This window comes from Heloderma suspectum, chromosome 8 (genome assembly GCF_057233095.1).
Source record: "Heloderma suspectum isolate Gila_16-S chromosome 8, 16-S_ref, whole genome shotgun sequence".
Lineage (NCBI taxonomy): Eukaryota > Metazoa > Chordata > Lepidosauria > Squamata > Helodermatidae > Heloderma > Heloderma suspectum.
Window position 1 is genome coordinate 42,902,293 of NC_139465.1, and position 17,836 is coordinate 42,920,128.

The 17,836-nt window shown below is 45.4% G+C and overlaps 1 protein-coding gene across 1 annotated transcript in view; it reads right to left on the minus strand.

The window, feature by feature from the left end:
• Positions 1-1,929: 1,929 nt before the first annotated feature.
• The window catches only part of TMEM170A (transmembrane protein 170A), a 37,606-nt gene continuing 21,699 nt past the window's right edge, over positions 1,930-17,836 (minus strand). Inside the window, exon 4 of the mRNA XM_084812181.1 lies at positions 1,930-1,997. Within this exon, the coding sequence (XP_084668307.1) occupies positions 1,992-1,997 (6 nt within the window). The 3' untranslated portion in view covers positions 1,930-1,991. The remainder of the gene's footprint in view (positions 1,998-17,836) is intronic.

Here is a 17,836-nt window from a genome sequence, read left to right on the forward strand (position 1 = left end):
TTAGAGGAGGTCAGTGGGCCAGCAGGAAGAGAGCCCCACGGGGGTTCGAGGAGGCCGGTGGGCCAGCAGGGAGAGAGCCCCACAGGGGGCTAGAGTGTGCCAGTGAGCCAACAGAGAGAACACCACAGGGGGTTCGAGGAGGCCGGTGGGCCAGCAGGGAGAGAGCCCCACAGGGGGCTAGAGGGTGCCAGTGAGCCAACAGAGAGAACACCACAGGGGGTTCGAGGAGGCCAGTGGGCCAGCAGGAAGAGAATGCCCCACGGGGGGATGGCGGAGGCCAGTGGGCCAGGACAAGAGAGACCATAACAGGGGTTGGAGGAAGCCAGCAGGAAAAAAGACCCCCAAGGGGGGTGGGGAGGCCAGCGGAGCAGCATGAGGAGAGACCAGATTTATTGATTTATTACATTTCTCTGCTGCCCAGTTGCCAAAGCTCCACTGCCAAAATCAAAAAGGGCATATTACACTCCTCTTTCAATATTTTCAGGCAAGGCACTATGTGGGTTGAAATGTTAGAAATCTGCCTTTGTATGTGAACAACAAATGGCACTGAGGCTAGAGAGAAGGAGGGATATTTGAGGGACTTAGTTTTGTTGCTTACTTTAAATAAAAAATACACAAATATGCAGAGCATTCGAATAAGGAAATAGGAGAGTTCTGGTCCTATAGTTTGGAATGTGGCCAGGTTTTCCAAGTTCATCTAATATTAAGGTAACATCAGTTACAAAGTAATATGCAGATTGTATTTAACCCCAAGGATAATTAAAAAAAAAAAAAAAGATGCTGCAGGCAGGCATAGATGTATGCTGGGAGGGATGTGGAAATAAAGGAACCGGAATATGTTCTGAGGCTGTTTTGATATGTTTTGATATTTTTCAGACTATATTTTTTATCATGGGACACTCACTAACAGGTACACCCAAGGCATTGTTGATGGAATATATACTAGAGAATGTGACCCGAGGACACCATGATCTGATTCAGCTGATGTTGCTGGCAGCAAGAATTAGCCTTGCTAAATTGAGGCAGGATTTAATATTCCAATAATTAAAGCATCCCCAGTCATGTTGGCTGGGGGATTCTGGGAGCTGTAGTCCAACACAAAATGAGGGCACTTGTTTGGGGAAGGTTGCTGTGGGATATTGCAATCATGGAAAATATGACAGTTTATGTCCAATCTCGAGCTGACAGTAATCCACTCAAAAAAATCAAAATAAATGATAATGATAACAGTAGTAGTAATAATGAAAAAGATAATGATAATAATAATGATAATAATAAGTAATTAATGATATTGAGAGATTATGGATAGATGTCTGTTTCTGAAAATACCATTGTACAAGTGGGAAAATATTTTTTTATGTTACTTTCTGGTGTTATTTTATAATCAATTAGTTTTTAAAAAGCATGGCTGGCTGGGGAATGCTGGGAGTTGTAGGACCCTTTTTCTGTCTAAACAAGTGTAAGATTGCACCCTAAGATGATCTGGGCAGGCTGAAAACATCTAAGACAGTCTCTTTTCCTGGCCCACTGGGCTTCTAAAACCAACCACTGAAAGCTTCTAAGGTGGTCTCTTAAAAAAAAACTTTACTGAGAAAATTTTAAAGGACAGGAAAAGGAAAGGAACATCTGCTTTCTTTGGAAATTAACTACCTACCTATTAAGGAGCTACCTTCACGTTGGTTATATATTCATCTGTGATGTTTTATGCTTTGGGCTTTTCTTCCCTTTCCTGAAGCAGTGTAACTATATATGTTTCTTACCATGCACCAGATTTTTGTTGGTTTGGTTCTTGTTGGAAATGATTATTTTCTTTATGCTTTTCAAGCCAAGCCAAAACCTGCAAATGAAAATGGTTGTGTTGCTGTTGTCCGTACTTCTTTAAACTGAGCTGTGCATTTGCAAGAGGAAAGCATATTTTCATGTACCTTGGGGAAGTATCTCTTTTTCTCTTTGAAAAATGTATGGCATCCTTTTCACTTGGAAAATTCCTTTCAAATCTGCAAAAAGAATTATTAGTATTATTATTTAAAATTTTAACCATCATACACAGTTTTAGTGGTTGGTCTGAAAAGGCCAGTAGGCCAGGAAAAAATAGTTGTTCCGTTCCCTAAAGAAAAAGGGCCAAACTCTTTCTGAAGATGGTCTGATCCGGTGACCTTTTCAAACCAGTCCCCTCTTCTACACCCTGTGACTCTGCTGAGCCAGAAAAGATGAGCACATCATAGAAGAAACATCAGAGGTGGGATTATTATTGCCACATCCTACATGTGTGGTGGCGGGAAAATGCCTTGGCTGGTACCTATCTACACTACTGAATTATTTAAACGATTTATATCATGGTTTTCTTTCTCACAACTGCCTCCAAAGTAGTGGACAATAAGTGAAAATTAATCCAATGGGTGTAGAACCTCAAGCTGGGGGTCCAAATCCAGTCCTCTGTGATTTCCCAGAGGGCCCCACCACCTTTCCGTGGACCACCAATCATTGGGTGGTTTCCCGGCTTTTGCAGTTTTTTCCCCATCCTAAAAGGCTGAAATGTCTCTCCTGAGGCTTCGTTACCGGCAGGAAGAGCTTGAAGTAACAACATGCTGGCATTTGGGTTATTTTGGCCCTGCACCTTTTACCTTTGGCCCCGCCCACCACTGGAATGTGGTCCCTGAGAGCGTCTCCAAAATGGAATTCAGCCCTGGTACGGAAAGAGGTTTGACACCCTGCATGAGAAGACTGTTTTGGAAGCCCGGGGCGGGGGGGAGGCGCTGGAGTGCCCCCTCCCAGCTGCTCCAACTGCTGCTGTTCAAAGTTTCCATAGTAACTAGAGGAGAGAATCGCTCCAAATGTTGCTCTTTGAAGGTTCCATGGTAACCCTGGAACTGGGCTGCTACTTAGCAACCACGGCCAGTTTGTACCAGATGTTTAGGTCCTTGGGGCTGGGGCATCTCCTCATATGGGCAGCTGGATAGCCTGTTGCTCTTGGCACTTCCCAACGGCAGGGGGAATGTGATGGAGGCTATGTGAAGACAAATATGGAAACTGGCCTCTCCCCAAATCTGAAATATTCCACTACAAGCAATTATTAGTTTTTAAAAAATTATTCTGTTATTGAAGGGTTTCTGTCACTTTTATAACACACACACACAATATTTTCCCATCCTCCTCCACCAACTAATTCCCAGTCCTTGTTACAGTGAATTAAAAAAATTCAAATATTAAATCAAGACAGGTACACCACTGAATAAAATAAAGATGATGGTATTAAAGCACTGAAGATAGAAACCTACCCACCCCTAAAAGCGTCCTTTCCCAACCTGGCACCATCCAGACCTCTTGGACTAGAAATATCATCCTCCCCAGTCTGTATGGTTAATGCTGGCTGGGAATGATTGAAGTTGTAGTTGTGCCAGGTTGGGGGAGGCTTTCAGAAAAAACACACACAGTGTGCAATACCCAGTAGACATATGTAGTAAAGTACCCTCAGATGGACAAATGATACAAATTGCAGAAAGCATTGAGTTGCTGTACTGTTTAAGGGAGCTGTTCTACAACTCATATTTATTGGCACTTCTGTCCTCATAAGAGGCTGTCTATTCCCATCTCACTTGTATTATGGCCAAAACAGACCTTGCTTTAAATGTGTCTTTAGCAGCCCCTGGTCCAGATTGGGACCCTAGCTGGGGGGACTGGGGGGGTCATTTAAGATCCAGATTGGAGGGCTGCTCTAGAGTAAAAATGAAAAACAGTCATAGCAGCTAGACGCAGATGTAAAGTAAAGTATGCTTTGGCCTTTAGCATCTCTCCAATTTCTCTTCCAGATTAAGCAAGGGATTACTTTTCCAAAATTGCAGGATTATATGAGTGGGATCTGGCTTTAGTCATAGTCAGAGTAGACCCATTGAAATCATTGGGATTTAAATTAGTTGTGACTAACTTACATCCCATTGATTTCAAGGGGTCTGCTCTAAGTATGGATAAGTCTGGCTCTAACCCAATGCTTAGCCGCTGAAAGGGCCCCCAAAAGTCAGGGTCTTTCTCAAAAGAAGCCAGGGAGGAGGGTGGTACTCAGCCTAATAGTGCATAAACAGCTTTGCCCTTAGAGAGATGTGTTCAGAATCATGTTTTCTCTTATGATACCCTCTGTCTGAATGGGACTACAATGGAACAACTCAAAAGCATACAGGTCAGGTGTGGGACCAATGTTTGCACCTCAGGCACCTGTCACCGGTGGAGAGGTCCTATGCCCAGAAACAGAAAGGAGCCCAATATTTTCTCAGTACCACTTTCTGTTGTACAAGAGCAACCCTTCCCCAACCAGGTGGTGGCTTATTTTTGGCCCTGCTCCTTTTCCCTTTGGTGCCCCCACCCCACCCCGAGCTTTTCTGAAATTGAATTCAGCTCCTAGGCTGAAAACAGTTCAACACCCGTATTTTAAGAACTTTTCATTCTGCCTTCTTCTCTACCATGTGGCAGCTAGGACTAGCAAGAGATCAGGTAAAAAATATATCCCAGCCAGCGGAGGCTGGTGGCTCTGATTTCGGTGAGGCTGTCTATGCACTCTGGGTTTCAGTCAGAACCAGCCAGAACTTTAAAGGGGCTATCCAACATGCTGAAGCTGTTTTGGGGATAGCATCTAGCAGCTTGGATAGCTCCTTTAGAGTTCTGGCTGGTTCTGACTGAAACCCAGAATGGATTCACAGCCCCACCAAAATCGGAGCCACCAGCCTTCACTGATCCCAGCCTGACCTTTTAATTTTTTGTTTCTTTTGAGCCCAACTGCCAGGAAAGCAAAGAGGCACGGTTCTTCTTTCTCTCCCCTGAACACTTTTTTAAGTGATGCATCTTGTGAATACACCCCTTTTGTACTGGAGTGTCAGAAGCAGCCAGGGCTCAAACTGGGAGCTTTTGGAACTCTGTTCAGCTACCCCTTGTGACGAATCACAGATTTCTAGGTTGGAGCAGACTTCCCCAACCTGGTGCCCTCCAGATGTGTTGGATTGCAACTCCCATCATCCTAGACTGGGGTGATAGGAGTTACAGTCCAACACATCTGGAGGGCACCATGTTGGGAAAGGCTGGGTTGGAGTATCCGCCTAGGCCAACCTTCCGCAATCTGGTGCCCTCCAGATACTTTGGACTACAACTCCAATCATTCCCAGCCAGCATGGCCAACACATCTGGAGGGCCCCTGGTTGAGGAACGCTGCCATGGAGTTTGCATCTGGTTACAGTGTTCAGACAGAAAGTGGGAGAAGGCTGCAGACCTTCAAATTAAGGCTCTACCAGCTGCTGAGAGTAGTCCAAACCTCCTCCTCCTCCTCCTCTCCTCCTCCTCAGTACACTTAGGAGAGTCTCCCAGGTGCTGCAACCTGAAACCACCCTCAGTGACCCTGGAGTTGGCCTAATAAAGGCATTACCTAATATGGGGATTGACATTTTTCTTTTGCCCAACACAACCACCTTCCCTTTTTGGGTAGTAAAAAGGCTTTTTTAACAGAAAACCAGCACAGCTGGTCATGGGAGGTGTTTTCAAAAACAATTGGAGATAGCATTAAAAAATGCAGGTCTCTTGACTGCAGGCTGAAGTTAAGAATATAAAAACACAGAGTCATACAATAGCAGGGTTGGAAGGGGCCTATAAGGACATCGAGTCCAACCCCCTGCTCAATGCAGGAATCCAAGTCAGAACATCCCTGACAGATGGCTGTCCAGCCTCTCCAGTGTGGGAGAGCCCACCACCTCCCAAGGTCATTGGTTCCATTGTCGTATTGCTCTAACAGTCAGGAAGTTTTCCCTGATGTTCAGCCGGATTGTGGCTTCCTGTAACTTTAGCCTGTTATTCCGTGTCCTGCACTTTGGGATGATGGAGAAGAGATCCTGGCCCTCCTCTCTGTGACAGCCTTTCAAGTACTTGAAGAGCGCTATCCTATCTCCCCTCAGTCTTCTCTTCTCAAGGCTAAACATGCCCAGTTCTTTCAGTCTCTCCTCGTAGGGCTTTGTTTCCAGTCCCCTGATCATCTTTGCTGCCCTCCTCTGGACCCTCTCCAGTTTGTATGCATCCTTCTTAAAGTGTGGTGCCCAGAACCGGACACAGTACTCCAGATGAGGCCTAACCAGTGCTGAGTAGAGCGGAACTAGTACTTCCCGGGATTTGGAAGCTATGCTTCTATGAATGCAGCCCAAAAGAGCATTTGCCTTTTTTGCAGCCACATCACATTGTTGGCTCATATTCAGCTTGTGATCTACAGCAATTCGAAGATCCTTCTCGCTTGTAGTGTTGTTGAGTCACGTATTCCCCATCTTGTAACTGTGCATTTGGTTTCTTTTTCCTAGGTGCAGAACTTTGTATTTATCTCTATTAAATTTCATTCTGTTGTTTTCAGCCCAGCACTCCAGTCTATCCAGATCACTTTGAATTTTGTTTCTGTCTTCCAAGGTATTAGCTACCCCCCCGCAATTTTGTGTCATCTGCAAATTTGATCAGCATTCCCTGCACCTCCTCCTCCAAGTCATTAATAAAAATGTTGAAGAGCACTGGGCCCAGGACTGAGCCCTGCGGTACCCCACTCGTTACTCCTCCCCAGTTGGAGAAGATCTCATTGATAAGCACTCTTTGGGTCTGATTCTGTAGCCAACTGTGGATCCACCGGATTGTTGTTTCATCCAGCCCACTTTGAGCTAGTTTGCTCATCAGGATATCATGGGGCACTTTGTTGAAAGCTTTGCTGAAGTCGAGGTATATTATGTTCACAGCATTCCCACAGTCCACAAGGGATTGATAAAAGAATGAGATCAGATTTGTCTGGCAGGATTTGTTCTAGACAATCCATGTTGGCTTCGAGTCATCACTGCATTGTTTTCAAGGTGCTTACAGATGGATTGCTTTATCACCTGCTACAGAATTTTCCCAGGGATTGATGTCAGACTGACTGGTCTGTAGTTCCCAGGTTCCTGCTTTTCCCCCTTTTTGAAGATAGGGACAACATTAGCCCTCCTCCAGTCATCTGGCACTGCACCCATCCTCCATGATGTCTCAAAGATAATAAGACAGTGTTTCTGAGAGCTCTTCTGCCAGTTCCTTTATTACTCTAGGATGCAGCTCATCTGGCCCTGGAGATTTGAACTCATTCAAAGTCATTAGGTGTTCCTTGACCATATGCCTATCAATCTCAAGCTTCAATCCTGCCCTTTCAGCCTGGACTTCACCTGTGCTAGGGGGGTCATAGACCCTCTTTTGGGAGAAGACTGAGCCAGTAGGAATTGAGCACTTCTGCCTTTTCCTTTTCCTTGTCATCTGTTATCATTTTGTCATCCTTATTTAATAGCTGAACCACCATTTCTTTCCTCTGTCTTTTACTATGCACGTAGCTGAAGAAAGCCTTTTTGTTGCTTTTAGCATCCCTCGCTAACCTCAGCTCGTTCTCAGCTTTAGCCTTCCTGACACCATCCCTGCAATTCTGTGCTACCTGCCTGTACTCTTCCTTTGTTGCTTGGCCTTCTTTCCACTTCCTATATGTGTCTTTTTTTGTTTTCAGATCATCTCTTAGCTTTTTGTGAAGCCACATTAGCTTATTCTGTTGTCTTCCACCTTTTTTTCTTGTTGGAATTGTTTGTAATTGTGCCTTGAGAATTTCCTTTTTTAAAAACTCCTACCCATCTTGGACTCCTTTTCCTGTTCGAGTCGCTTGCCATGGGACCTGACTTATCACTGTTCTGAGTTTATTAAAATCGGCTTTCCTAAAATCCAGGGTACGGGTTTGGCTATACTCGGCTTTTGCTTCCTTTAGAACCAAGAACTCAAGTATAACATGGTCACTTTTCCCCAGAGTTCCTGTAACTGCTACTTTATCCACCAAGTCTTTTCTGTTGGTTAGGGTCAAGTCAATGATAGCCCATCCTCTAGTTCCTTCCTCTACTTTCCGTAGGAGGAAGTTATCCGCCACACAAGTCAGGAATTTCCTGGAGGGGCCGTGTTTTGCAGAATTTGTCTCCCAACAAATATTGGGGAAATTGAAGTCGCCATTACTACTACATCATGCTTCCTTGAAACATTAGTAATTTGCTTTTCAAAAGTTTCATCCTCGCCTTCTCCTTGATTGGGTGGCCAGTAGTAGACTCTGACCACCAAGTTCCTTTTATTCTTTGCTCCATTTATTTTAACCCAGATGCCCTTGATGGGGCTACCAAGCTCATCCTCCTGTATGTGCAGAGATATGTATTTTTAACATATAGTGCAACCCCACCTCTTTTTCTGTTCCACCTGTTCTTTTTTAACAAGTTATATCAGACCAAGGGTCCATCTAGTCCAGCATTCTGTTCACACAGTGGTCAACCAGCTGTTGACTGGGAGTCCACAAGCAGGACACGAGTGCAACAGCACCCTCCCACCCATGTTCCCCAGCAACTGGTGTACATAGGCTCACTGCCTCAGGTACTGGAGATAGCACATAGCCATCAAGACTAGTAGCCACTGACAGCCTTTTCCTCCAGGAATTTGTCTAATCTTCTTTTAAAGCCATCCAAAGTGGTGGCCATCACTACTTCCTGTGGTAGCGAATTCCGTAGTTTAACTATGCGCTATATGAAGAAGTTCTTCCTTTTATCTGTCCTGAATCTCCCACCAATCAGCTCATGGGATGAGCCCATTGGGTTCTAGCATTATAAGAGTGGGAGAAAAATGTCTCCCTATCCGCTTTCTCTACACCATGCATAATTTTGCGCATCTCTCTCATGTCTCCCCTGACCCTCCTTTTTTCCAAGCTAACCAATCCCAGCTGTTGTAACCTTCCCTCATAGGGGAGATGGTCCAGCCCCTTGATCATTTTAGTTGCCCTTTTCTGCCCTTTTTCCAGCTCTGCAATATCTTTTGTTAAGGTGTGCTGGTAACCAGAGCTGTACACAGTATCTGAGGGTGTGGTTGCACCATAGATTTGTGTAGAGGCAGCATGATATTGGCAGTTCTATTCTTAATTCCTTTGCTTTATAACTTCTTCTACATTCCTGATATGTTAGCACTAAATCCTTCTGTAGGTGTGGTGACCAGAACTGTATACAGTATTCCAAGTGTGGTAGCACCATCGGTGTGTATAAGGGCAGTGTCAGGAGCGCCTTGGTGGCCTCTCTCAGTAGATTCCAATAGCCAACTCAAGACACAGACGAAAGGATTTCTTTTCAAAGCTTTAATCCTTTTACAACTTAATGACTCTTTCAGATGCTAATCACCAGCGACTAAAGCAAGGAACAGCAGAGTGGCCTAAGCTTCAAGTAGGCAGTTGATCCCTGTTTGAAAGAGAGTCACTTGAAGACCCAGAACTTATGGGCTAGGGAGAGATCCTCCCTCTTTCCCTTGGGTCCATGGGAGGTGGCCGTTGCTTGCGTGCCAGACGGGCGCTACGCCTCCTTTCCGCGCCCTCCATTGCTCGTTGCTCTTTGCGTCTGCGTCGAGTGTCTAGCAAGCCCCCCTCCCGCACTTTCCCACTGCCAGGGTCACTGTCTATCTCAGGAATGCTGGCAGGAGGAATCTCCGCCAGGTGCTGAGCCTGTGAGGGATGAGTGGGCTCCTCTCCCACGGATTGTTGTTCCTCCTCAGAATCAGAACTGCTCTGGGGCTGTCTGGGCTCAGTTTCCACCCTGACAGGCAGTATGATAACAATCACCCCCTTGGCTTTTACATCAGCAGCAGACGGGCATCTGCAGAGTAAATGAATGCAGCATATAGACGCTGGATTAAAGCCCTCAGCAGTAGGCCTGGATGTCAGGCAGAGATTGTTGGCATGCCCTCACTTACCAGCTATCCCTACATGCTCCATCTGCTCCTCTTACATACGAGGTACACTGGCACAGTGATTATTCAGGGGGCGGAATCATACATTGCCTTACGCTCTGTCTGTGTGTGCTCAAGACCTCAGCTCTGACACAGGTACCTTGGAGCACAGTGGCCTGTCCTTGGCGGTGGGGAATTGCTCAGGACTGGTGGGAGGTTGATAATGACTGGCCCTTGTACGGAAGAACCTCCCGTCATGCTTCTGATTGTCACAGCAATGCCAAATGGGGAGCATGGCCAGTCAATCTGATCACTTTACGGATGTGCCCTTGGAGAATCCTGTACATCAGGGATCCCCAACTGCTTTGGGTTAGTGGGTGCATGTGGGTGCTCTCACAAAATGGCTGCCATGGCCAGCCGCAATACACTCATTTCCCAGAAGGCAAACTGGTGAGACTAAATGAAAAGCAACTAAAGGAAAAGAACCTAAGTGCAAGGCAGAGCTTGGGTCAGAGTGCCAAAACACAAGGCCACCCTTCTGAACCCAAATAAAGATGGCACTGGAGGGCAGCCCTTTGCTTGGCAGCACGCTCGCTTCTTCCCAGTCAAGAAAAGATAACTATTTTAAAATAATAAATCATAAATATCAGGAGAGGTAAGGTGCCTGGTGGGTGCCAAGAGAGGTGTCCATGGGAACAATGCTAGACTCCCCAGCTGTACAACCAGATAGCTTCAGCTGCCCCTCTACACCAGACATCTGTGGATGTTTTGGGCACATGGCACTGATTCAGCTGTATGAATCATGTGATTCTGCAGGAGCACATAATCCAGCTACTTGAGATCCTCAGCTTTCTTTCTTTTTTAAAAAAAGCAAGTTTCTAGTCCTCTTGGTTGTAAAAGTATGCTTGAAAGTGCCTGCTGATAAGCCACTCAGAAGCCAGCCAGGTGGCTGAATAACCCTGAGTGGCTGGGTCTTTCGTGCTGTCTGTCTAGCTCCTTGCTCTCTCCCCATGACCAACACAGCCAGAATAAAAGCAACTTCATTGCTGCAAAATAAGAGAAATTATGCAGATGTGCACTGCTATGACATGTCTCAGAATCTAACTTTTCTTGGTGGAGCATTTTATATTTTCAGGTCAGAATCCAGATAGCCTTGAAGATTGGTGGCCACCACCATGCCTGTTGTGTTTTGCCCCCCGTAATGCAAACCCTCTTCTCATTCCAGGAACTGAAGATGCTGGCTTCGAAACATCCCAGCCTTGTGATCCCGCAACTCGGTACGTCCACCTCACGGTTCTTTTATTTCATCCCCTCTGGCTCCACTGCTGAGTGTGAGCTGTGCCAATGTGCCTGCCAACATCTTTCCATGTCAATTCTCTTCCTTTGTTCCCCTGGCCTCACTGCATAGCACAAGCTCTGCAGAAACCTGCCTGCCCTCTGGCTCCATTTAGGTTAGGAAAAAAGGATGCTCGCTTATTAAGTGCTCCTGTCAGAACTCGTTATCTGTGCTCCAGGCAGAACCCTCACTGCTATTAGCTCTGATCCTCTGAAATGTCGCTCTTCCTTTCAGCCATCCATAGAGGCAAGGAGTTCAAGGCAGTCTTTACTGAGTCGAGATCTTTAGTCCAGCTTTCCCCAACCTGCTGTCCTCCAGATGCGTTGGATTACAACTCCCAGCATTCCCCAGCCAGCATGGTCAGTGACCATGCTGGCTGGGGATGCTGGGAGTTGTAGTCCAACGCATCTGGAGGACACCAGGCTGGGGAAGGCTGCTTTAGGCTGATCCAGTAGGTCCCTGTTATCGCAGCAGGTTCTTCAGCCATGCTATGAACTCAGCTTTGCATAATCCTTGAAGTCTCTTAGACTGATACCTTAATCTTCATCCTCAACTGTAATGACGCCTAAAGATATATAACTGCATTTCCTAATATCCATCTCTCCCCTCCCTCTCTTGTTTTTCTTTGCTGTCAAACTTAGATTATAGTAGATGGGGGCCCATTTTACTCTGCATTTGAAACTCTGTAATACCATCGAGTTTAATGCTGGATTGGAAATTTACTTCTCGTACAAGGAGGCGTATCAGTCCTCAATCTTGTCCTCATGTATCAAGAAGGCTAACACCCCCTTAAAAAAAAAAAAGTACTACTTATGCATTTGTATGTATATATGTTTATTCTCTTTACCTTACCCCCAGCCCAAATCACAATCCTTTTTAAATGGTTGTAAAAATGCTCTGGAGATTGGTGGAGAGGTGTGTTGGTGACAATATTGTTGCTAGCCAATAGGTGCCCGCCATGGTCATTGTTTCCCACATTCAAACCAAACCCTACCAAAAATCTATGGGATTCCCCCCACCTGCTCCCTCCTGGACAGAAAAATGTCTTGACGTTCTGGGAGGCCATAACTGCCAAACCACTGCTCTTAAAATACGAAGAGTTTTCTGGCACCTTAAAGACTGAGAAAGACTCCGTTGCAACAGAGTAACATGGCTGCCCCTCCAGATCCTGTGATGTTTGTCTTCATCATCCTTAACCGCTCTCAGAGGGAAAGGTTTTGGCTTCAGTGTCTTCTGCAGTCAGGCCAATGTGAAGCAGCCAACAGCCCTTTGCTGGCCTAACCCTTTGTTCATATAAAATTAGAGCAAAGTTATCTGCCTAGCCTAGGAAAGTATCATGAAGAGCACAGGAACAGAGGAAGTGGCTCTGCATTGCGTCAGACCCTGGGTCCATCTAGCCCAGTATTGACAACACTGACTGGGAACAGCTCTCCAGGGTTTCAGGCAGGATTCCTTCCTAGCCCTACTTGAAGATGCTGCCGGGGATCAAACCTTCTGCATGCAAAGCAGCTACTGCACCACTGAGCCACAGCTAGAAGAGATTATAGAGTTTGTGGAAGAAACTGTAAATCCCAGATTAAATGTGCAGCTTCTGGACAAAAGGGACCAAATGCTTCCCTAAGACTGCTGACATACCTTCATTTCAATAATCCACATTGCCCCCCTCCCGCTGCACATTTCTGGAAGGTTTTGTATCCTACCTGCAGCCGCTCCTTAGTTTTCCGCACCAAAATAAATACTTTTACAAAGACAATTTGCCCACTTCGTCCTTCACAAACTCCCTGGGCAGCTTTTCCCAAGTGACTTTCCCAGCCTGAAACCCTTTTAACTGGAGATGCACTGGTCTCCAGTCCATTTCCAGGCCCAATCCAAAGTGATGACTTTAATCTTTCAAGCAGGAGTGGGGACTGTGGGAGGTCCAGGTGCTGTATTTGCCCCCGGCAGCCCTCCAGTGGGCTGCCCCCCCCCCAAAATTAGCACAGCTAATAGGGGCTCAAGATATTGCTTCCTCAAATCGATATACAATGGGCATTCTGCTAAAAAGTGTACCATGTCCTCTACCTTGGGGCAACCAGCTGGGCAATCTGCACTCATGCCATGATGGATCCTATAACGTGCCTTCACCTCCATCAATTGGAGTGAGTTCAGTCTACACCTAGTCATGAGCCATCTCAATTCATGTGAGGTGATGGAAATCAAATACGGGAGAGCCTTCCCCGGAGAGGTCATGATGCTTTTATAGATCTTGTTAGAGCGACTTTCAGCAGCAACAGCCATTGTTGTTTGAATATCAACATCCTGTAACCTCTTTGAAATCTCATCCCTAGCTCTATCATAGCCCCTCGCAAGCAAATATGATTGTGAAAAGCCCAACTCAGAGATAGATGTGGTTATCCTGTCTGCCCATGAGCCCCTTCCCATAGCTTCATATGCTAATAAGACCAAGGGGGAGGCCAGCTGGAACACTATCTTTAACCAGAAGAAAGTGGCAGCTTTTTGGACAAGCATTCCCACTGAGTGACAAGCTGTTTCTAGTCGGACAATGGCCTTAGAAGTGGATCTGGGAACCCCCAGTACTCTGGATAGACATTTATGCTGCACTGACTCCAATGAAGCAATGTTAGCATGGGTCCAGGCAGGTGCCCCATATAATATTTGGGGAAGTAATTTGCCCTTGTATAGCTCTATTAAAGGGGCCACCATCTTACCACCTGGTCCAGCAGCAAAACGAAGAATGGCATTACTAGTTACATTAGTTGTCAGGGCTATTGCATTCAAGTGCTCCGACCAAGATCCTGAACTTTGAAATGTCACTCCTAGGTATTTATATTTGTTGACCTGATCAAGCAGATGGTTATCCAGCTGCCTTCGGTATTTTTTCCTCCTTTTGCCAAAGACTAAGATTTTAGTTTTTTCGTAGTTGACCTGAAGGGTCAGGGTATGAGCTTCCGTCGTGCATTAAAAACGTGGTTGTTCAGGCAGGCATTTGGGGTGGGTTAGGGTATTTTTAAAAAAAAAAATTATGGTAGAATTTTATTGTTTTAAATTGTTTTATGGTGTGTTGTACATCGCCCAGAGTGGCTGGGTGACCAGCCAGATGGGCGATTAATAAATTTAATAAATAAAAAAATAAAAAAAATTCTCTCACACAATATGAGCTTAGGGCTCTTAAAAGCCTACGCATCCCCACCTGGGTGTATGACAGGAGAACAGCATCATCTGCATATAATAACACTGAAATATTCCTGTCTTTTAAAAGAGGTGGGAAGAAGTCTGGATTAGATAAGTAGGGAACCATATCATTAAGATATAAATTGAATAAAAGAGGTGCCAGCAAACATCCCTGGCGCACTCCTTTGTTAACAATAATGGGGCCTGAAAGATCACCTGAAGACTCTCTCACACGCAAGATAGAATTCTCATACAGCCCCTGTATTCTCCTGAGCAATTTATAATCCACATTTAAAAGTGTAAGCTTCTGCCAAAGGCGAGGTCTAGATATAGAATCAAAGGCTGCTTGAAGGTCTACAAATGCAGCAAAAAGTGAGTGATAAGGGGGAGATGTATATTTCCCAGCCAAATATTTTAGTAGAAAACAATGGTCTACTGTAGATCTGCCATATCGGAAGCCTGCTTGTTCTTCAACAAGGAGATTCTCCCTGAGCACCCAATTTTCCAGCTTATCTAAAAGATGTCTTGCATACAACTTACTTATAACATCCAGTAGACTTATAGGGCGATAATTCTTAGGGTCTGACCGATTGCCCTTTTTATAAATAGGCACTACAATAGCTACTGCCCAATCTTGGGGAAATTTCCCAGTTCTATCAATAAGTGTAAATAAGGTTGCTAACATTGGGATCCACCAATGAGGATAATCGATCAAGAAATCTGGTGAAATGCCACTCCTTCCGGGGGCCTTTCCGTGCTTCAACTTCCGTATCAGCATAGCTATTTCCTCACAGGTGACTGGGGGCCAACTAGATGATTCTGGGTCTTCCTCCTGCAATGGGGGAAGACAGGCCATCTCATCATAAAAGAGGGAATGGAAGTGTCGTTCCCATTCATGTGTTGTAATAACAGAGTCAATGGATAGAGTCCCAGAGTATCTTAAGTCTGAAGTAAGGTGCCAAAATCTAGGTCTATCATTTCTTTCGAGTGCTGTTGCTAGTTCCACCCATTGTAACCTAGCATGCTCTTGCTTTTTTTCTTTAATTGTATTTTTATATAATTTACGCAGTGCCAAATAGGACTGTGGTAAAGGGACTATACCTCTGTCTCTTAGGAGTTTATGTTGTCTTTTAATTTCCTGCTTAAGTTTCCTACAGTCCATGTCAAACCATGGATTACCCACTTTTGGCCTCTGGTTCTTTGACTGGCCTTTCCAAAATAAGAGAGGTTCGACTGCTGCTATAATCTGGGCATAACATTCTAGTACTACTTCCGTCTCTTTGAAAGAGGACAGGGTATTCAGCAAGAGTTGTACATTCTCAGAATGCCATAAGCGTTCCAAAGCATTTAAATTCACATTTGCCCATTTATGATGGTATGTTGCAACCCTCGTGCTTGGGACTGGGAGCCTATTTTCTTGATTTGCCTGGGCATTTTTAAAACATTCTAACTGGACAATCAGTAGTTGGTGATCACTACATGGATATGAATCTACTCTAAAGAGCGTAATCAGCCCAAACACAGCTGGAAGAACTGCAATATAATCAATTACACTAGCCCCAAGATGGTTGATAAAGGTAAATTCCCCTGTCAAATCCTCAGACAGAGAGCCATTCAGAATGAGAAGTCCAGATTGAAAGATCATTTGAATAAACTGCTTCCCTTGGGTGTTAATCGTGTGATCCTTTGACTGTCTATCCTTTATCAGTGGGAAGTCATCCAGGGAAAAATAGGAGACTGGCTCTATTGCATTCCAGTTTGGGCCAATCCGGGCATTAAAATCACCAACTAATATCAAATGAGCTCCAGATAGTTGGGTCTGCAGGCCAAGTATGTAATCTGTAAGGCTTTCCCAAACATTTTTGCTGTGATTCCAAGGAGGAATATATACATTTACCATGATATATGATGTTAAATTAATTTTGAAAAATACAGCCAAAGCCCAGGACTCCAAATTACTGATGAGATAGCTTTCGCCTTTCAATGAAGTTGATATACAACAGGCTAATCCCCCCTACGGGTGTCCCATGCCTCTGGGGATACTTGCAGGGACTTCATAGATTTTGTAATTACTCAGAAGAATTTCCCCCGTGCACCATGTTTCCTGTAGGAATATGATATCAAAAGATCTAAGGTACCTTCTGAATGAACCATCTGCCCTTTTATTAGACCATCCAGAGATGTTCCAGGAGACACACTTAAGTGAACTCCCCAAAGCCTTATTTTGTCAGGAGGAACAATCTAATGTAATTTGATCTATTGAGGGGTCAAGCTGCACGGCACCATTTAAGCGGGAAGTGGAGTTCTGGATCATATGTTTCCTTTGAGAATTATTTGCTATAACACACATATTTAAAGTAACAACAACAGTAAAATAAAACACAGAACAAAAACAAAATAATTTAACAATACAATCAAGATACAATTATCCCTGACTTAGGGCACAGTTCTATCCCTGGAGGCTGACAGGCATCATATGCAGAGTGGGAGGAGCACGGATCTTCTCCCGCTCTGCATTTTTGCTCGACAGGCATTTTTGCCCATCTAGCTAGAGCTCTGCAGACGGGGAGGGAAGGAAGCTGGGGAAGGCTGGGGTTAGCTTGTATTCCTGCTTCTCAGACCGCTCTCTGCCCACAGACTCCTCCATCCCTTTCATTCCTCTCCAAGGTTGCTTTTGTGAGCTCAGAGAGGCCGCTACCGCGGTTCTCTCTGTGCTGGCTGCGAGGGGGAGGGCACAGGGAGCTCAGAATCCTGGATTTGAGGTTGAACTGCTGTCTCTGACCTCGGATCCAGGAATCCAAAATATCCTATGGCCCCCGAGACACAGTCTAGGGGCCACAGGACTGCTCTCCCCGTCAGTTCCTGCTCCCTGCAAAGGTGTTGGGGGGGGTGTTACTTGTGTGAACTTTAGATTGTACACTCCTCGGGACAGAGGCCTGTCCTTTTAGACTTTATAAAACATGATACAGATTTGTGGGATAATAATAATGTGTTGATCAAGAAAAAGAGGGGCAGTAGGATGCATGCAGTTGTGTTCCTAGCATATACAGCAGCAGTGTCAAACATCTTCCAGCCCAAGGGCCAAATTACATTCCAATGGTGGGTGGGGCCCAAGGCAAAAGGGTCGGGGTCAAAAATACCAGCATCTTGTAATTTAAAACTCTCCCTGCCAGTCACTAAGCCTTAGGAGAGGCATTTCAACCTTTCAGAATGGGAAAGACTATGGCAAAATCAGGAAACCACCAAACTATCAGTGGGCAGGGAAAAGGGGGCGTGGCCAGGGGAAGGAGCCATAGCCATCTGGGGAACCCCAGAGGGCCAGTTTTGGCCCCTGGGCCTGAGATTCATCACCCCTGATATATAGACTGGGCAAGTCGTACCACAGCCCGTGGACAGTGGGGCATCAAGCCTGTGGCATCAAGGATGAATGGCTTGGGAAGAAGGAGAAGAAACTGATTCTGTTGAATTTCATTGCAGGCATTTCTTCCCCTGCTGCAGGCAGCTGCAAAGAGGAGCCGCAGGAAAGGGTGGCACTGCAGCAGGGCTGCCATGATCAGCCTTTCTACCGTTGGCAGC